Source organism: Trachurus trachurus, assembly GCF_905171665.1.
Source record: "Trachurus trachurus genome assembly, chromosome: 11".
Lineage (NCBI taxonomy): Eukaryota > Metazoa > Chordata > Actinopteri > Carangiformes > Carangidae > Trachurus > Trachurus trachurus.
The window spans coordinates 9,279,457-9,295,873 of NC_139904.1; the positions used below are offsets into that span (position 1 = coordinate 9,279,457).

General features: G+C 40.6%; 4 protein-coding genes across 4 annotated transcripts; all 4 read left to right on the top strand.

Moving 5' to 3' along the window:
- Positions 1 to 3,116: 3,116 nt before the first annotated feature.
- LOC310993799 (toll-like receptor 13) lies at positions 3,117 to 5,097 on the top strand (the record flags this gene model as incomplete). The annotated part of the gene is made up of 3 exons (XM_083982278.1): positions 3,117 to 3,981; positions 4,567 to 4,684; positions 4,857 to 5,097. 3 exons carry the CDS (start codon positions 3,117 to 3,119, stop codon positions 5,095 to 5,097), a joined length of 1,224 nt encoding a protein of 407 aa, XP_083838404.1.
- A 2,748-nt stretch (positions 5,098 to 7,845) lies between these two features.
- Positions 7,846 to 9,149, top strand: LOC310993801 (uncharacterized protein; the record flags this gene model as incomplete). The annotated part of the gene is made up of 3 exons (XM_083982280.1): positions 7,846 to 7,873; positions 7,964 to 8,970; positions 9,111 to 9,149. 3 exons carry the CDS (start codon positions 7,846 to 7,848, stop codon positions 9,147 to 9,149), a joined length of 1,074 nt encoding a protein of 357 aa, XP_083838406.1.
- A 220-nt stretch (positions 9,150 to 9,369) lies between these two features.
- LOC310993802 (toll-like receptor 13) lies at positions 9,370 to 11,505 on the top strand (the record flags this gene model as incomplete). Its single annotated transcript, XM_083982281.1, has 3 exons — positions 9,370 to 10,375; positions 10,989 to 11,106; positions 11,265 to 11,505. The coding sequence occupies 3 exons, from the start codon at positions 9,370 to 9,372 to the stop codon at positions 11,503 to 11,505; spliced, it is 1,365 nt and encodes a 454-aa protein (XP_083838407.1).
- Positions 11,506 to 14,511: 3,006 nt separating this feature from the next.
- Positions 14,512 to 15,815, top strand: LOC310993803 (uncharacterized protein; the record flags this gene model as incomplete). The annotated part of the gene is made up of 3 exons (XM_083982282.1): positions 14,512 to 14,539; positions 14,630 to 15,642; positions 15,777 to 15,815. The coding sequence occupies 3 exons, from the start codon at positions 14,512 to 14,514 to the stop codon at positions 15,813 to 15,815; spliced, it is 1,080 nt and encodes a 359-aa protein (XP_083838408.1).
- Positions 15,816 to 16,417: the final 602 nt, after the last annotated feature.

Sequence of the window (16,417 nt, forward strand, 5' to 3'; positions counted from 1 at the left end):
TACATTTGGAGAGAATTCGATTTATTCTGAAAGACAAGTTGAGGGACTTTGATAAAATCTGGCAACCTTTGGTCTCTCATCTCGAAAGACAATCTGATTGAGTTCTTAGTTGGATGCTCTCCTAGGGGGTGGGGGTGAGGGGAGAGGGGTGGGGTGGGGTGGGGGTACTCACGGTACTGCCCTTTTTTTGTTTGTTTGGTTGTTTTTTTGTTTTTTTTGTCCTGTCTGTTTTGTTTTATCTGCTTTGTTGATGTTACTTGTTACACAGTTTTTTGTCATTAGTCTGGTTTGTTAGGGATTACTTTTTACTTATGTAAAAAACTTGGAAACATAATTGTTAACTGTCAATTTGTTTATGTGATCAGTTTCCTGTCAATAAATATATTTGAAACAAAGAAAACATTTTTGCAAAATCTTGCAAAGGTTTTTCTTTTCTATTTTTCAACCATTATTTTTTTCCGAATATGTCCCTTAGGGGCTAGGGTTTGCTATCAGTCATCTCAGACAATGACTTCTCCTAAACAATGACAGAGGCTGGATTTGAGGAAACAATGTAAATGTAGAGGAAGAGAAGTGAGTGCCATCAGATGTGATGATAACTCTTCAGCTCAATTCAGTCACTGCTTATGACAAAATAAAAGAGAAGTCAGTGGAGGTGATGCGTTCAGTTTGTACTGAAGATTAACTGTGAGTGTTACTTGGAATTTATTAACCTGTGGCATTGTTGAAGCTAAATATGAAGTTAAAATATAACTACTGATATGATTATGTATAGTTATTTTACATGTGTCCAGCTGTTTAGAATATTTGAAAATATTTGTGTAGAAGAAGTATGATGGTGAAGATGAGTAGTGCAACTCCAGTAAAGATGTGGCAAGTCTCTACGTATAGATGAATAGATAGGCTAGATGGTTGAGAAGCCACAACATAGGTAGCACCTATAAAGCTTTTGTCATGTACCACTATTCTATGGATACATTCACCATTAATCCCATGTTGTTATTTCATTATCATCCCACCTAGTTTCACATTAATGCTTAAACGTGATTTTTGAGTTATTTTAATCTGTTAATGAGGAGACATTGCTGCATGACAATTCTTGAATGAAATGATGCTATTACTATTATCATAATTATTTAAAATATATTTTACAGAAAACACAGTAGCCATATGTCACAATTCAAAATCAATAATGAAAATGAGTGTCAGTAAGCTTGTCTGTAAGTTTGTCTGAACTACCTGTTAAGATAATATAGGCTAACCTCTTGGCTGCCACTATATTTATATTTTACACCAATCCGAGTACTCTGAATTAATGGATTGCCATGGAACTATTCCTTTAAAGGATGATTTTTTTTTAATCTTTGTCTTTTATATGTGTGTCATCTAAAGATCTGCTGCTCTGACCAACATTAATAGCAACAGAAACACTTCATTGTGACTCAAAGAACATTCCTATGATGACCCTCAGGACGCCAACCATGTCATCAAACTTACCGCTGACGTATCTTGTCTTACTGCTGTTTGTCCTGCTTGATCTTAACCCATTGCAAGCTTATTTTTTGAAAGGCTGCAACATCCAGTATTCTCAGGATCCCTTGGCTGATGTAATTTTGAACTGTCTAAGCCATGAACTCAAATATGTCCCTGATGACATCCCCAGAAATGTGAGCTCAGTAGATCTTTGCTTTAATTGTATTGAACAGATCAACAAACAAGATTTTGGCATCCTGTCAAAGCTGAAATATTTGGACCTGAGTTTTAATTGCATTGCTCACGTGGACGATGGATCTTTCATCCATTTGATGACTTTGACAACACTTAGCATGGACTCAAATAAACTCACGAAACTGACAGGAAATCTTTTTCAGGGATTGTCCAACCTCACCATGCTTAGCCTGAGAGACAACAAAATTCAGCGTATTCATCCCTCAGCCTTTAGCTTCATGCCTAATTTACGTACTGTTATATTGGACAGTAACAAGCTCCAACGAGTAGTTGACATTCAGCCCATCCTACAGCTACCTCACCTTCAGATGTTGAACATCAGTTACAATCAATTTTACTCTTTTCAGTCCAAAGATCTGCAGCTAAATGTGCCCTCAAGCATTAGGTTGTTAGAAATATCTTCTAATTTTAAGATGGAAACCTTCAGCATCACAACACCAATCTTTCCCCACCTTGAGATAATAAATATTTACAGTTCTGGCCAAGACACTGGATTGAAATGGGACATACCTGACAAGAGTTTACTGAGGAAAATCACTCGGCTGTTTTCAGGAACACCTGTAATGCCTTTGGAAGACTTTCAAAATGTCCTGGAGAGTCTTGACTCTCTGATGCATCTCACACTAATTAATGTGGAGAAATGGATTGAGAAAGGTCTGTTAGCCACAGTCTGCAAAATACCCACACTTAGGAAGCTTGATCTGTTCTTCAATCATGTTGCTGATATTGGTGACAAGCTTATGACTTGTTCTCAGCTCAAAGATCTTGACTTGTCATGCATGAACATGGCTGAACTGTCTAACGGTTCAATACAATCAATGCAACAACTGAGGTCCCTGAATCTGAAATATAACTTATTGACCAAAGTGCCCAATGACATCAGGAGCCTCTCCTCCCTCAGGATCCTTGATCTAGGAAAAAATTATATCGTCACATTGGGATGTGGGGATTTTATGAACGCAACACACCTCACAAGTCTCGTTCTGAGCATAAACCACATTTCCACACTGGATGGGTGTACATTTGAAAATCTTAATGACCTGAAAGTTTTAGATTTGAGCGACAACCTGCTCTGGACATTCGGAGATGCCTTCAGTGCAGGTCCACAGAGACTTGAGTTCCTGGATTTGAGCAAAAACTCTATATCTGTTTTTGAAAGAGGGGTTTTTCAAGGTTTAGAGTCTGTGAAGTATTTAGATGTGATGTCCAAGAGCGTTGAAAGAGTGACATCAAGGGCTTTTGACGGAATGAGGAACTTGAGAAGTCTTACTGTATCTCTTCCATATGACTATGAAGACAGATTCAGTGAGGTGCATCAGTTGGAAAACCTCACAGTCTACTTCAGTACAGAAATCAGTTTCAAAAGTCCTCTTCAAAGTGGTCAAAACATGTTTTATAATTTGAACAATTTAAAAGTTTTTACATTGATATGTGAGGACTATCACGCTGGCTTCCCCTTGAACGTACCTATGGACATGTTCCAGGCCATGAAACAATTGGAGGTCTTCACAGCTGTAAATGTCTACACTGCTGCGCCAGATCCAAACACATTTCAGTACAACCACCAGCTCAAGAATCTAACAATCAGGGAGACGGATTTGTCGGATTTAACCCCAGAATTGTTTTTGCCAATCCCAAACCTGGAGGTTCTTGAGCTTTCTCAAGGTAAGCTCCAATCTTTGGATTTTCTGGCCCAAGCCAACCTGACTGCACTAAGACATTTATGCTTAACCAGTAACAAGTTGACAGTTATCAATGACACGGTCTTCCAGTTCCTCCCTTCGCTGACATATCTGGATCTGGATAGTAACCCATTCACCTGTGACTGCTCTAATGTTGGATTCATCCAATGGGTGAAGAGCAACAAACAAACTCAGGTTGTTAATGCCTACCAGTACATGTGCTCTTTTCCTGTAGCTGAACAAGGAAGCAAGTTGCTGGACTTTGACATCCAATCCTGTTGGATAGACTACAGCTTCCTCTATTTCATTACCAGCACTTGTCTGGTGCTTCTAACTCTGCTCTCATCCTTCATCTACCACTTTCTGCGGTGGCAGATATTCTACGCCTTCCACCTTTTCCAGGCCTTCCTCTATGACACAAAAAAGAAGAGGAAGGGTGCTCCACATCACTATGATGCCTTCATCTCCTACAACGTTCACGATGAGGACTGGGTTTACAGAGAGATGCTGCCAGTGTTGGAGGGTGAGCAGGGCTGGAGACTCTGTCTGCACCACAGAGACTTCCAACCAGGTAAACTCAAGTCTCCTTATCTGCTTGTTGTCTGCAAATTATGAATCACCAAAAACCTTCAAAAGTAGGGAAGTCATAAGAACTAAGTTAGTAAGTGCAGATCTCTAAGTATCTTAGATGTTGAGATTATTTGATTCTTCTAGGACGGAGAAGGGTAGTATAATAGTGAGACTGGCAAGACTAATGTTTGCATTGAATTCAGACCATCAGGGATAAGAAGCTGCACTGACAGGTGAACAGGATGCGAAAGACTTTGGATGGGAAATGTGTCACTTCGTTCTGCGTTCTGCTCAGGAAAAAGGCATTCTTGATCCAGTGTTATCAATAACACTGAGAGCAGAAACACATTAGTGTTTTTCTGCTCTGTCAGTTGATGGTTTTGGAAACATGCAGGTAATTTATTTGTAACTGTGAAGGTAACTGTGGGTGTGGGTATCATGTTGATCAGCTTCAGTGTAGCTTTGGGGTCATGTAAAAAAAAAAAAAGTACAACTGTCAGATTTCATCTGTGGTAGCTAGTGTAATAAAGTAAGCATATGCTATTTAGTCAGAACCCAGTGAGCCCTGATCCTGTTGTCCCTACAGGTAAGCCCATCATAGAGAACATTACAGACGCCATCTACAGCAGCAGGAAGACCATCTGTGTGATCAGCCAGCACTACCTGAAGAGCGAGTGGTGCTCCAGAGAGATCCAGATGGCCAGGTGGGGGCACCACTCACACAGATTATAACAGAGCTCAATGAATAAGTTCAGAGGGCTGATAGAAAATCCAAATTTAACTTATGGAGTTCATCATGACCCATACATAACTTTTATTCTGTTCTGGTCCAACCTGGTCTGCCCGGTCTGTCCTGGTCTACATTTGTTATTGTAGCTTCCGTCTGTTTGACGAGCAGAAGGACGTGTTGATCCTGCTGTTCCTGGAGGAGATCCCGGACCGAAATCTGTCTCCCTACCACCGGATGAGGAAGCTGGTAAAGAAACACACCTACCTTAGCTGGCCTCAGGCCGGACAGCACACAGGGGTCTTCTGGCAGAACGTACAAAGAGCGCTGGAGACAGGAGATGCTCCCACCGAGACCACAGACCCTCTTACTGGACCTGCAGGTTGCTGAGCACTGTACAGGACATGTCACCTAAAATATAAGGAAAAAGAAAATGTATGCCGCAGATCAGTTTCTCTGAGTCAGGTCCTTTAGGATTTGTAAAGATTCTATTTTTACCAACTGATTCATCTTGTCCTGACTGACTCAGATCTGGATGGACATGAATCGCTTGTTGATACTGTGATGTTACTTCCTGGAGATATCATTATCTCTATCGTCCCTTCAGAATAAACCTCTAGGTTTCCACTTAAAAGAACTTCATTGAGAACCCTGCTGTTTGGGGGTTTTCTTTAATATCACAGTCTCAGCATCCATGGCACAGTGTTGTGTTTATATTAATTTTATCCACACAAACAGATTGTTGGAGAGTAAAAGTAAAACCCATGTATTGTTTTATTTTATTTTGTTTTGTTTGTTTTGTTCTACATATCATCGACATAGAGGTTGTTTCAATCCAATACTTCTATCACGAAACTGTATACTTTTGTGACTTGTGTGAAACTGATTTAATGTCTTTATGTTTGACACCAATCTCAAAATAAAAGTCTACAAACTTCTTTGTTGTGTTTGTTTTGTTACCGGGCCAAACGGATTAAGAAGTTAATAAGTAAATTGCCCTAAAAGAAAACATTACAGAAAACAACAAAGGCATTTCTTTTCTCTTTTTCATCCATCATTTTCTCCCCAGTATGTCCCTTAGGAGCCACCATATTTTCCAGACCTTCACTTGAGGAAATGTTCAGCATTTGGACCTAAGTGAATTTTGATTGAGCACCCCTGAATTAGAGTGATGCACAGAAACATGGAGGAGGCACTTGAAAGTGTTTGGGGTTTGAAATCTGTGTGACAGGTGGTCCTGACCATAGACTGTAAAAAGAATGGGCGTAGCACCCTTGATGTCACCCATTGGTTTGGGGGAGTCTGTTTCGTGATCCTACTACGGGCATTTGAACTGTGCCATCTTGGATTTTAGTGGGAGTCTACTTTCCATATTTGGAGAGGTGCAGCGGTTAGCCAGCTGAGAACCCGCCCACTGAACTCAAAGCAACCAATTAACGGCCGGTAACTGTCTGCGAACCTGTCACTCAACGTAACCACGCCCCCATTTATGTACGAATTTTAAGCCTAAACAACACTACCCCCCCCCCCCCCCCCCCCCCCCCCCTCCCCCCACAGAGGAGGAAACTATCAGTAGAGACCAAAAAAATAAAATGTACCAGGCTGTAAATATGTTTTTTTAAGCTGTAAAGTCGGCTATTTTAACATGGGGGTCAATGGAGAGTAGCTCACTTCTGGTCCCAGCCCCCAGAGGCCACCGGAGAACTGCAGCTTTTTGAACGCGGAAGTGGTCTTCACTAGGAGAACCCTCAACTCCCCCCTTGGTCCTGACACAACTGAAACAACTACAGACAGACAGACTAAGACCAGACAAAAAAAACTCAAAAAAGTAAGTCTTTTCAGGGCTTAAAAAAAATTGAATATTAACAGGAATCATCTAGATTTCAAGATGAAACATCTTTATAGAGTATCCACTGCAAGGTTCGTCCAGATGCACTGACACAGACGCACAGTCTTTAACACCTGCTGTAACTTTGTTTTCTAAAATGTTTACTAATGGTGACTGTGAACAGCAGTTTCGTTACTCTCAGATCAGTTCAACCCTTATTTATTTCCTTCCTGTTAGTATTCAAATTAGACTAGAAGCACCTTGGTCTGTCACGTACTGAAGGCCACTGATCCAACACAGGCACTGAAGAAGAAATCTGTCAGCAATTCTGAGTCTGTCTGCTCTAACATCTCAGACAGTGACTTATTCTATCCAGTGAGAGTGGCTGGCTTTAAGACCAAGGAAACAACTGAAATGTAAAGGAAGTGAAATGGCTGTCATCAGATGTGACGATAACTCTTCACCTCAATTCACTAACTGCTCTTGTGGGGAAAAAAGCGGAGTGAGAGGAGGAGATGTGTTTAGCACCAACTCTGAAGATGAACTGTGAGTATTACCAGCAATTTATTAACCTTTGGCATTGCTGAAACTCTTGAAGTTAAAATTGAAGCTAGAGAGGAGAACTGCTGACATGCTGATGTATAGTTATTTTTCTTGTTACCAGTTGTTTGTAATATTTGCACATATTTGTGCAAAGGAAGTTGAGTAGCAAAACTCCACTCCAGATGTGTCAAGTCTCTACATACTGATGAATAGATAGGCTAGACGGTTAAGTAACCACGGCAGAAGTAAATATAGCCCCTGATGTTTTACTAGATAGCATAATTTTATTTATATATTCAACAATTATGTTGTTATTTTGTCATACCCTCACCTAGTTTTACAGTAACGCTCTAAACATGTTTTGATAATGATAATAAGGAGCAATGGGTGCAGATCATTTCTTGAATGAAAGGTGCTATACATATATGTTTGTTTTCATTATCATTATCATATTTATTATTACCACTATATAACCTAATAACTCAAAATTAATCAGTAATGTAAATGACTGTTAGTAAGCCTGTCTGTAAGTATTTTGCGGCAGGTTACCTGTTTTCAAAGCTAAGATAACCTAAACCTAGGCTGACCTCTTTGACCCCCACTTTATGTATATTTTAGTGCTATGGATTTAAAAAAGAACAACAACAAAAAAACTATTAAACTATTCTTTTTTTTTTCGTATATGTTTATACTCTACAGATCTGCTGCTTTGACCAACATTAATAGTAACAGAAACATTTAATTGTGACTCAACAAATATTCCTATGATGACCCTGAGGACGCCAACAATGGGAAGTCTGTCGTTGAACTTAACAAAGACGAATCTTGTCCTAGTTCTTTCTGTCCTGCTTAATCTTAACTCTTATGTAGCTTATTTTCTGAAAGGCTGCAACATCCAGTATTCTCAAGATCCCTTAGCTGATGTAGTTTTGGACTGTTCACAACATAAACTCAAATCTGTCCCTGATGACATCCCCAGAAATGTGAGCTCAGTAAAACTTACCTTCAATTGTATTGAGCAGATCAACAAACAAGATTTTGGCATCCTGTCAAAGCTGAAATATTTGGACCTGAGATTTAATTGCATTGCTCACGTGGACGATGGATCTTTTATCCATTTGGTGACTTTGACAACACTTAGCATTGACTCAAATAAACTCACGAAACTGACAGGAAATCTTTTTCAGGGATTGTCCAACCTCACCATGCTTAGCCTCAGAGCCAACCAAATTCAGTTCATTCATTCCTCAGCCTTTAGCTTCATGCCCAATTTACGTACTGTGATATTGGACAGTAACAAGCTCCAACAAGTGGTTGACATTCAGCCCATCCTACAGCTACCTCACCTTCAGATGTTGAACATCAGTTCCAATCAATTTACCTCTTTTCAGTCCAAAGATCTGCAGCTAAACGTGCCCTCAGGCCTTAATGTGTTAGATATTTCTTTCAATTATAAGATGGAAACCTTCAGCATCACAACACCAATCTTTCCCTACCTTGAGATGATAGACATTTCCAGTTCTGGTCAAGAAACTGGAATGAAATGGGACATACCTGACAAGAGTTTACTGAGGAACATCACACAGCTGATTTCTAGAACACCTGCAATGCCTTTGAAAGACTTTCAAAATGTCTTGGAGAGTCTTGACTATCTCATGCATCTTAGACTAAATTATGTGGATGAATTGCTCAAAAATGGTTTGTTAGCTACAGTCTGCAAAATACCCACACTTAGGAAGCTAGATCTGTTCTATAATCATGTTGCTGATATTGGTGTCAAACTTATGACTTGTTCTCAACTCAATGACCTTGACTTATCATGTATGAACATGGCTGAACTGTCTAACGGTTCAATACAATCAATGCAACAACTGAGATCCCTGAACCTGGAGGTAAACGCACTCACCAAAGTGCCCAATGACATAAGGAGCCTCTCCTCTCTAAGGACCCTTTATCTCCAAGATAATCATATCACCACATTGGACTGTGAGGATTTTGTGAACACGACACACCTCATATATCTTGATCTCAGCATGAACCGCCTTTCCACACTGGACGGGTGTACCTTTGAAAATCTTATTGAGCTAAAAGTTTTAGATCTGAGTGACAATCTTCTGTGGACATTTGGAGATGCCTTCAGTACGGGTCTATGGAGGCTCGAGGTCTTGGATTTGAGCAAAAACTTTGTATCTCTTTTTGAAAGAGGGGTTTTTCAAGGTTTAGAGTCTGTAAAATATTTGGATGTTGTGTCAAAGAACATTGGGAGGGTAAAACGCAGGACTTTTGAAGGAATGGCAAACTTGAGAAGTCTGACAGTATCTCTTCCATTGGAGTATGAAGAGAAATTCAGTGAGGCGCAGCAGTTGGAAAACCTCACAGTCTACTTCAGTACAGAAATCAGTTTCAAAAGTCCTCTTCAAAGTGATCAAAGACTGTTTACTAATTTAAACAATTTAAAAGTTTTCACAGTGATATGTGAGGGCTATCACTCTGGCTTCCCCTTGGATGTACCTATGGACATGTTCCAGGCCATGAAACATTTGGAGGTCTTCACCGCTGTTAATGTTTACACTGCTGTGCCAGATCCAAACACATTTCAGTACAACCATCAGCTCAAGATTCTAACAATCAGAGAGACTGATTTGTCGGATTTAACCCCAGAATTGTTTCTGCCAATCCCAAACCTGGAGGTTCTTGAGCTTTCTCAAGGTAATCTCCAATCTTTGGATTTTCTGGTCCAAGCCAACCTGTTTGCACTAAGACATTTGAGCCTGATCAGTAACAAGTTGACAGTCATCAATGAGACGGTCTTCCAGTTCCTCCCTTCGCTGACATATCTGGATCTGGATAGTAACCCATTCACCTGTGACTGCTCTAATGTTGGATTCATCCAATGGGTGAAGAGCAACAAACAAACTCAGGTTGTTAATGCCTACCAGTACATGTGCTCTTTTCCTGTGGCTGAACAAGGAAGCAAGTTGCTGGACTTTGACATCCAGTCTTGTTGGATAGACTACAGCTTCCTCTATTTCATTACCAGCACTTGTCTGGTGCTTCTAACTCTGCTCTCATCCTTCATCTACCACTTTCTGCGGTGGCAGATCGTCTACGCCTTCCACCTTTTCCAGGCCTTCCTCTATGACACAAAAAAGAAGAGGAAGGGTGCTCCACATCACTATGACGCCTTCATCTCCTACAACGTTCACGATGAGGACTGGGTTTACAGAGAGATGCTGCCAGTGTTGGAGGGTGAGCAGGGCTGGAGACTCTGTCTGCATCACAGAGACTTCCAACCAGGTAAACTCAAGTCTTCTTATCTGCTTGTTGTCTGCAAATTATGAATCGCACATCACCAAAAATCTTTCAGAAGTAGGGAAGTCACAAGAACTAAGTTAGTAAGTGCAGATCTCTAAGTATCTTAGATGTTGAGATTACTTGATTCTTCTAGTATGGAGAAGGGTAGTATAATAATCTGAACATCAGACTGGCAAGACTAATGTTTGCATTGAATTCAGGGATAAGAAGCTGCACTGACAGGTGAACAGGATGTGAAAGACTTTGGATGGGAAATGTGTCACTTCGTTCTGCTCAGAGTTTTCCAAAGAAAAAAGGCGTTCTTGATCCATTGTTATCAATAATACTGAGAGCAGAAACACGTTAGTGTTTTTCTGCTCTGTCAGTTGATGGTTTTGGACACATGCAGGTAATTTATATGTAACTGTGAAGGTAACTGTGGGTATCATGTTGATCAGCTTCAGTGTAGCTTTTGGGTCATGTAAAAATGTACAATCTTATGTTGTCACGGTCAGATTTCATCTGCTGTAGCTACTGTAATAAAGTAAGCATTAGGTCTATGAGTTGGTGCTATTAAGTCAGAACCCAGTGAGCCCTGATCCTGTTGTCCCCACAGGTAAGCCCATCATAGAGAACATTACAGACGCCATCTACAGCAGCAGGAAGACCATCTGTGTGATCAGCCAGCACTACCTGAAGAGCGAGTGGTGCTCCACAGAGATCCAGATGGCCAGGTGGGGGCACCACTCACACAGATTATAACAGAGCTCAATGAATAAGTCCAGAGGGCTGATAGAAAGTCCAAATGAAACTTATGCAGGTTTTCATGACCCATACCTAACTTTCATTCTGGTCTGTCCGGTCTTGTCCTGGTCTGCGTTTGTTATTGTAGCTTCCGTCTGTTTGACGAGCAGAAGGACGTGTTGATCCTGCTGTTCCTGGAGGAGATCCCGGCCCGGAAGCTGTCTCCCTACCACCGCATGAGGAAGCTGGTAAAGAAACGCACCTACCTTAGCTGGCCTCAGGCCGGACAGCACACAGGGGTCTTCTGGCAGAACATACAAAGAGCGCTGGAGACAGGAGATGCTCCCACCGAGACCACAGACCCTCTCACTGGACCTGCAGGTTGCTGAGCACTGTACAGGACATGTCACCTAAAATAAAAGGAAAAAGAAAATGTATCAGTTTCTCTGGGTCAGATCCTTAAGGATTTGTAAAGATTCTATTTTTACCCATTACCAACTGATTTATCTCGTCCTGACTGACTCAGATCTGAATGAACATGAATCGCTTGTTGATATTGTGATGTTACTTCCTGGAGATATCATTATCTCTATCGGCCCTTCAGAATAAACCTCCAGGTTTCCACTTAAAAGAACTTCATTGAGAATCCTGCTGTTTGGGGTTTTCTTTAATATGACATAGTCCCAGCATCCACGGTACACTGTTGTGTTTATATGAATTTTATCCACACAAACAAATTGCTGGAGAGTAAAAGTAACCTATGTATTGTTTTACTTTGTTTTGTTTGTTTTATTCTACATATCATTTAGTGATAGAGAGAAGTACGGTAGTAACCTGGCTTGTAAGCTTCTTTTCCAATGTGTAATACTGGAATCTTTATTTGCGCTGTAGTAATGATATCAAAGGTTATTAATGAATAAAAGATTAAAACATTTAACTGTTTCCTTATCCTAAAGCCTTTCCTTTTTTCAAATGTACTCCTCAGTAATGGTATGAATGGTGGACAGTATCCCTTCCAACATTTGAAAGTGTTGGGGTTTGAAATCTGTGTGACGATGGTGGATGGTCCTGATACAATTAACTGAAACAACTACAGACAGAGAGAAAAAGGCCAAAATAAAAACCCACCAAAAAAAACTTGCCTATAACATTCTTTGGTTTGTAAAGCAATGTTCCCAGATCACAGTAAGTCTCTTTGGGGCTTAAAAAAGATTGAACATTAATAGGAATCATCTCGATTTCAAGATTAAACGTCTTTGTAGCGTATCCACTGCAAGGTTTGTCCAGATGCACTGACACAGATGCACAGTCTTTAACACGTTTTCTAAAATATCTAAGTGTGAACAGCAGTTCCGTTACTCTCAGATCAGTTCAACCCTGATTTATTTCCTTCCTGTTAGTATTGAAATTAGACTAGAAGCATCTCATTCTTGTTCTGTTTTGTACTGAAGGCCACTGATCCACCACAAGCACTGAAGAAGAAATCTGTGAGCAGTTCTGAGCCTGTCTGCTCTAACATCTCAGACAATGACTTATTCTATCCAGTGACAGAGGCTGGCTTTAAGACTACGGACACAAGTGAAATGTAAAGGAAGTGAAATGGCTGACATCCGATGTGACGGTTACTCTTCCTCTCAATTCACTAACTGCTCTCAGAGGAGGAGATGTGTTCAGCACCGACTCTGAAGATGAACTGTGAGTATTACCAGCAATTTATTCACCTTTGGCATTGCTGACACTAAATATGAAGATAAAATTGAATCTTCTGTAGAGGGGGGAACTGCTGACATACTGATGTATAGTTATTTTTCTTGTTCCCAGTTGTTTATAATATTTGCAAATATTTGTGCAAAAGAAGTTGAGTGGCAAAAGTGCACTCCAGGTGTGTCAAGTCTCTAAATACTGATGAATAAATGAAGTAAACATAGCCCCTGAAGTTTTACTAGATAGCAGAATTGCATTTATATATTCAACAATTATCCTATGTTGTTACTCCCACCTAGTTTTACAGTAATGCTATACACATGTTTTGATAATGATAATGAGGTGCTATACATATACTGTATGTTTGTTTTCATTATCATGTTCATATTTATTATTACCACTATATAACCTAATAATTCAAAATTAAAGGTACAGTATGTAAGAAATCTAAAGCAACTGGCTGTAAAATCGTCCTAATATGTAACAGAGACTCAGGAATAATGTTCATATAACATACTGAACTCACCAACAACAATCCTACAGCCAAGATATTCGCATTAAAAAAAAAATTTTGCGGACCGCAAATCATGTTTATGTTTTGAATTTCTATGGTTGGCTTGTGTCGCCACCCAGCGCTCTCTCCCTGTCACAGCGCCTGTGGCATTTCAGCCTCCGGGTTGCCAGTTAGCTTCCACTGAGCTGCAAATAAGGCTGGGAGATAAAACGAGATCATGAAAAAAAAGATTGTGTTCTATTATCAGTTATTGGTCATATTTGCTTGATATCACACGGTAGAAGCGGCTTGTCGCTCTGTCGTTTAATATGCTACACAGCTTGCTGTTGTGAGCATGTAGCCTAGTTAGTTTGAGCTGCTGCTAACGCTAAAGCTAAAGGGAAGAATTACAAAGTGAAAGTTAGAAAAGAGGGAGGAAATGTGGCGAAATGGAGCCGATGGTAAATGAAGTGATTGTGAACGTGTGGAGCGGTTCATGAGGAGTCTGTCCCGGTCAGGTCGCCTGTCTCCGGTCCTCATGTTTTATGATCCGACGTCAGAAGGAAGAGGAGAACCGGAGCGGCTCGCGTCGTTTATTCTGCGGTAAGACGTCTCATATGTTGGCTCATCTACGGCGTGATTAACACGCACTACGGCTCCGGTAGATGCGGGGTTACAGTGTGTGTGTCTGTGTGTGCGTGCGTGTGTGTGTGTGTGTCAGCGCTGCAGACACAGCGTCGGAGCGGTGAATGTAACAATAACTTGCAGATCACCTGAGTGACGTGAACTCCGCTCGTAGTTACTGTGAGTCAGAGCAATAAAACAGTGAGGTTGTTGATGAATATTTAGCTTTTTACTCTGCTTTGAGACTGACTGAGTGAGCAGAGCGGAGGTTAGCGCGTCGCTGTCTGGCAACCTGGAGTCTGGTGGGTAGGGGAGGGGGGACAACGCGCTGCTGTGTTTTGAATTTGACTGCAGCAACAATTTTGGCCACCTTCTTACATATTGTACCTTTAATCAGTAATGAAAATGACTGTTAGTAAGCCTGTCTGTAAGTATTTTGGGGCAGGTTAGCTGTTTTCAAAGCTAAAATAACCTAAACCTCTCGTATATATGTTTATACTCTGCAGATCTGCTGATTTGACCAACATTGATAGTAACAGAAACACTTCATTGTGACTCAACAAATATTCCTATGATGACCCTGAGGACGCCAACAATGGGAAGTCTGTCGTTGAACTTAACAAAGACGAATCTTGTCCTAGTTCTTTCTGTCCTGCTTAATCTTAACTCTTATGTAGCTTATTTTCTGAAAGGCTGCAACATCCAGTATTCTCAAGATCCCTTAGCTGATGTAGTTTTGGACTGTTTACAACATAAACTCAAATCTGTCCCTGATGACATCCCCAGAGATGTAAGCTCAGTAAAACTTCACTATAATTGTATTGAGCAGATCAACAAACAAGATTTTGGCATCCTGTCAAAGCTGAAATATTTGGACCTGAGTTTTAATTGCATTGCTCACGTGGACGATGGATCTTTCATCCATTTGATGACTTTGACAACACTTAGCATTGACTCAAATAAACTCACGAAACTGACAGGAAATCTTTTTCAGGGATTGTCCAACCTCACCATGCTTAGCCTCAGAGCCAACCAAATTCAGTTCATTCATTCCTCAGCCTTTAGCTTCATGCCCAATTTACGTACTGTGATATTGGACAGTAACCAGCTCCAACAAGTGGTTGACATTCAGCCCATCCTACAGCTACCTCACCTTCAGATGTTGAACATCAGTTCCAATCAATTTACCTCTTTTCAGTCGCAAGATCTGCAGCTAAACGTGCCCTCAGGCCTTAATGTGTTAGATATTTCTTTCAATTATAAGATGGAAACCTTCAGCATCACAACACCAATCTTTCCCTACCTTGAGATGATAGACATTTCCAGTTCTGGTCAAGAAACTGGACTGAAATGGGACATACCTGACAAGAGTTTACTGAGGAACATCACACAGCTGATTTCTAGAACACCTGCAATGCCTTTGAAAGACTTTCAAAATGTCTTGGAGAGTCTTGACTCTCTCATGCATCTTAGACTAAATTATGTGGATGAATTGCTCAAAAATGGTTTGTTAGCTACAGTCTGCAAAATACCCACACTTAGGAAGCTAGATCTGTTCTATAATCATGTTGCTGATATTGGTGACAAACTTATGACTTGTTCTCAGCTCAATGACCTTGACTTATCATGTATGAACATGGCTGAACTGTCTAACGGTTCAATACAATCAATGCAACAACTGAGGTCCCTGAATCTGAACGGAAACGTACTCACCAAAGTGCCCAATGACATAAGGACCCTCTCCTCCCTAAGGACCCTTTATCTCCATGGTAATCATATCACCACATTGAGCTGTGAGGATTTTGTGAACACGGCACACCTCACATATCTCGATCTCAGCATCAACCGCCTTTCCACACTGGACGGGTGTACCTTTGAAAATCTTATTGAGCTAAAAGTTTTAGATCTGAGTGACAATCTTCTGTGGACATTTGGAGATGCCTTCAATACAGGTCTAGAGAGGCTAGAGGTCTTGGATTTGAACAAAAATATTGTATCTATTTTTGAAAAAGGGGTTTTCGAAGGTTTAGAGTCTGTGAAATATTTAGATGTGGTGTCCAAGAGCATCGAAAGAGTGAAATCCAGGGCTTTTGACAGAATGGAGAACTTGAGAAGTCTGACAGTATCCCTTCCATTGGTGTATGAAGTCAGATTCAGTGAGGTGCATCAGTTGGAAAACCTCACAGTCTACTTCAATACTGACGGTATCAGTTTCAACAGTTCTCTTCAAAGTGATCGAAGACTGTTTGGTAATTTAAACAATTTAAAAGTTTTCACAGTGATATGTGAGGGCTATCACTATGGTTTCCCCTTTGATGTCCCTGAGAACATGTTCCAGGCCATGAAACATTTGGAGGTCTTCACAGCTGTAAATGTCTACACTGCTGCGCCAGATCCAAACACATTTTGGTACAACCATCAGCTCAAGAATCTAACAATTAGGGAGACTGATTTGTCGGATTTAACCCCAGAATTGTTTC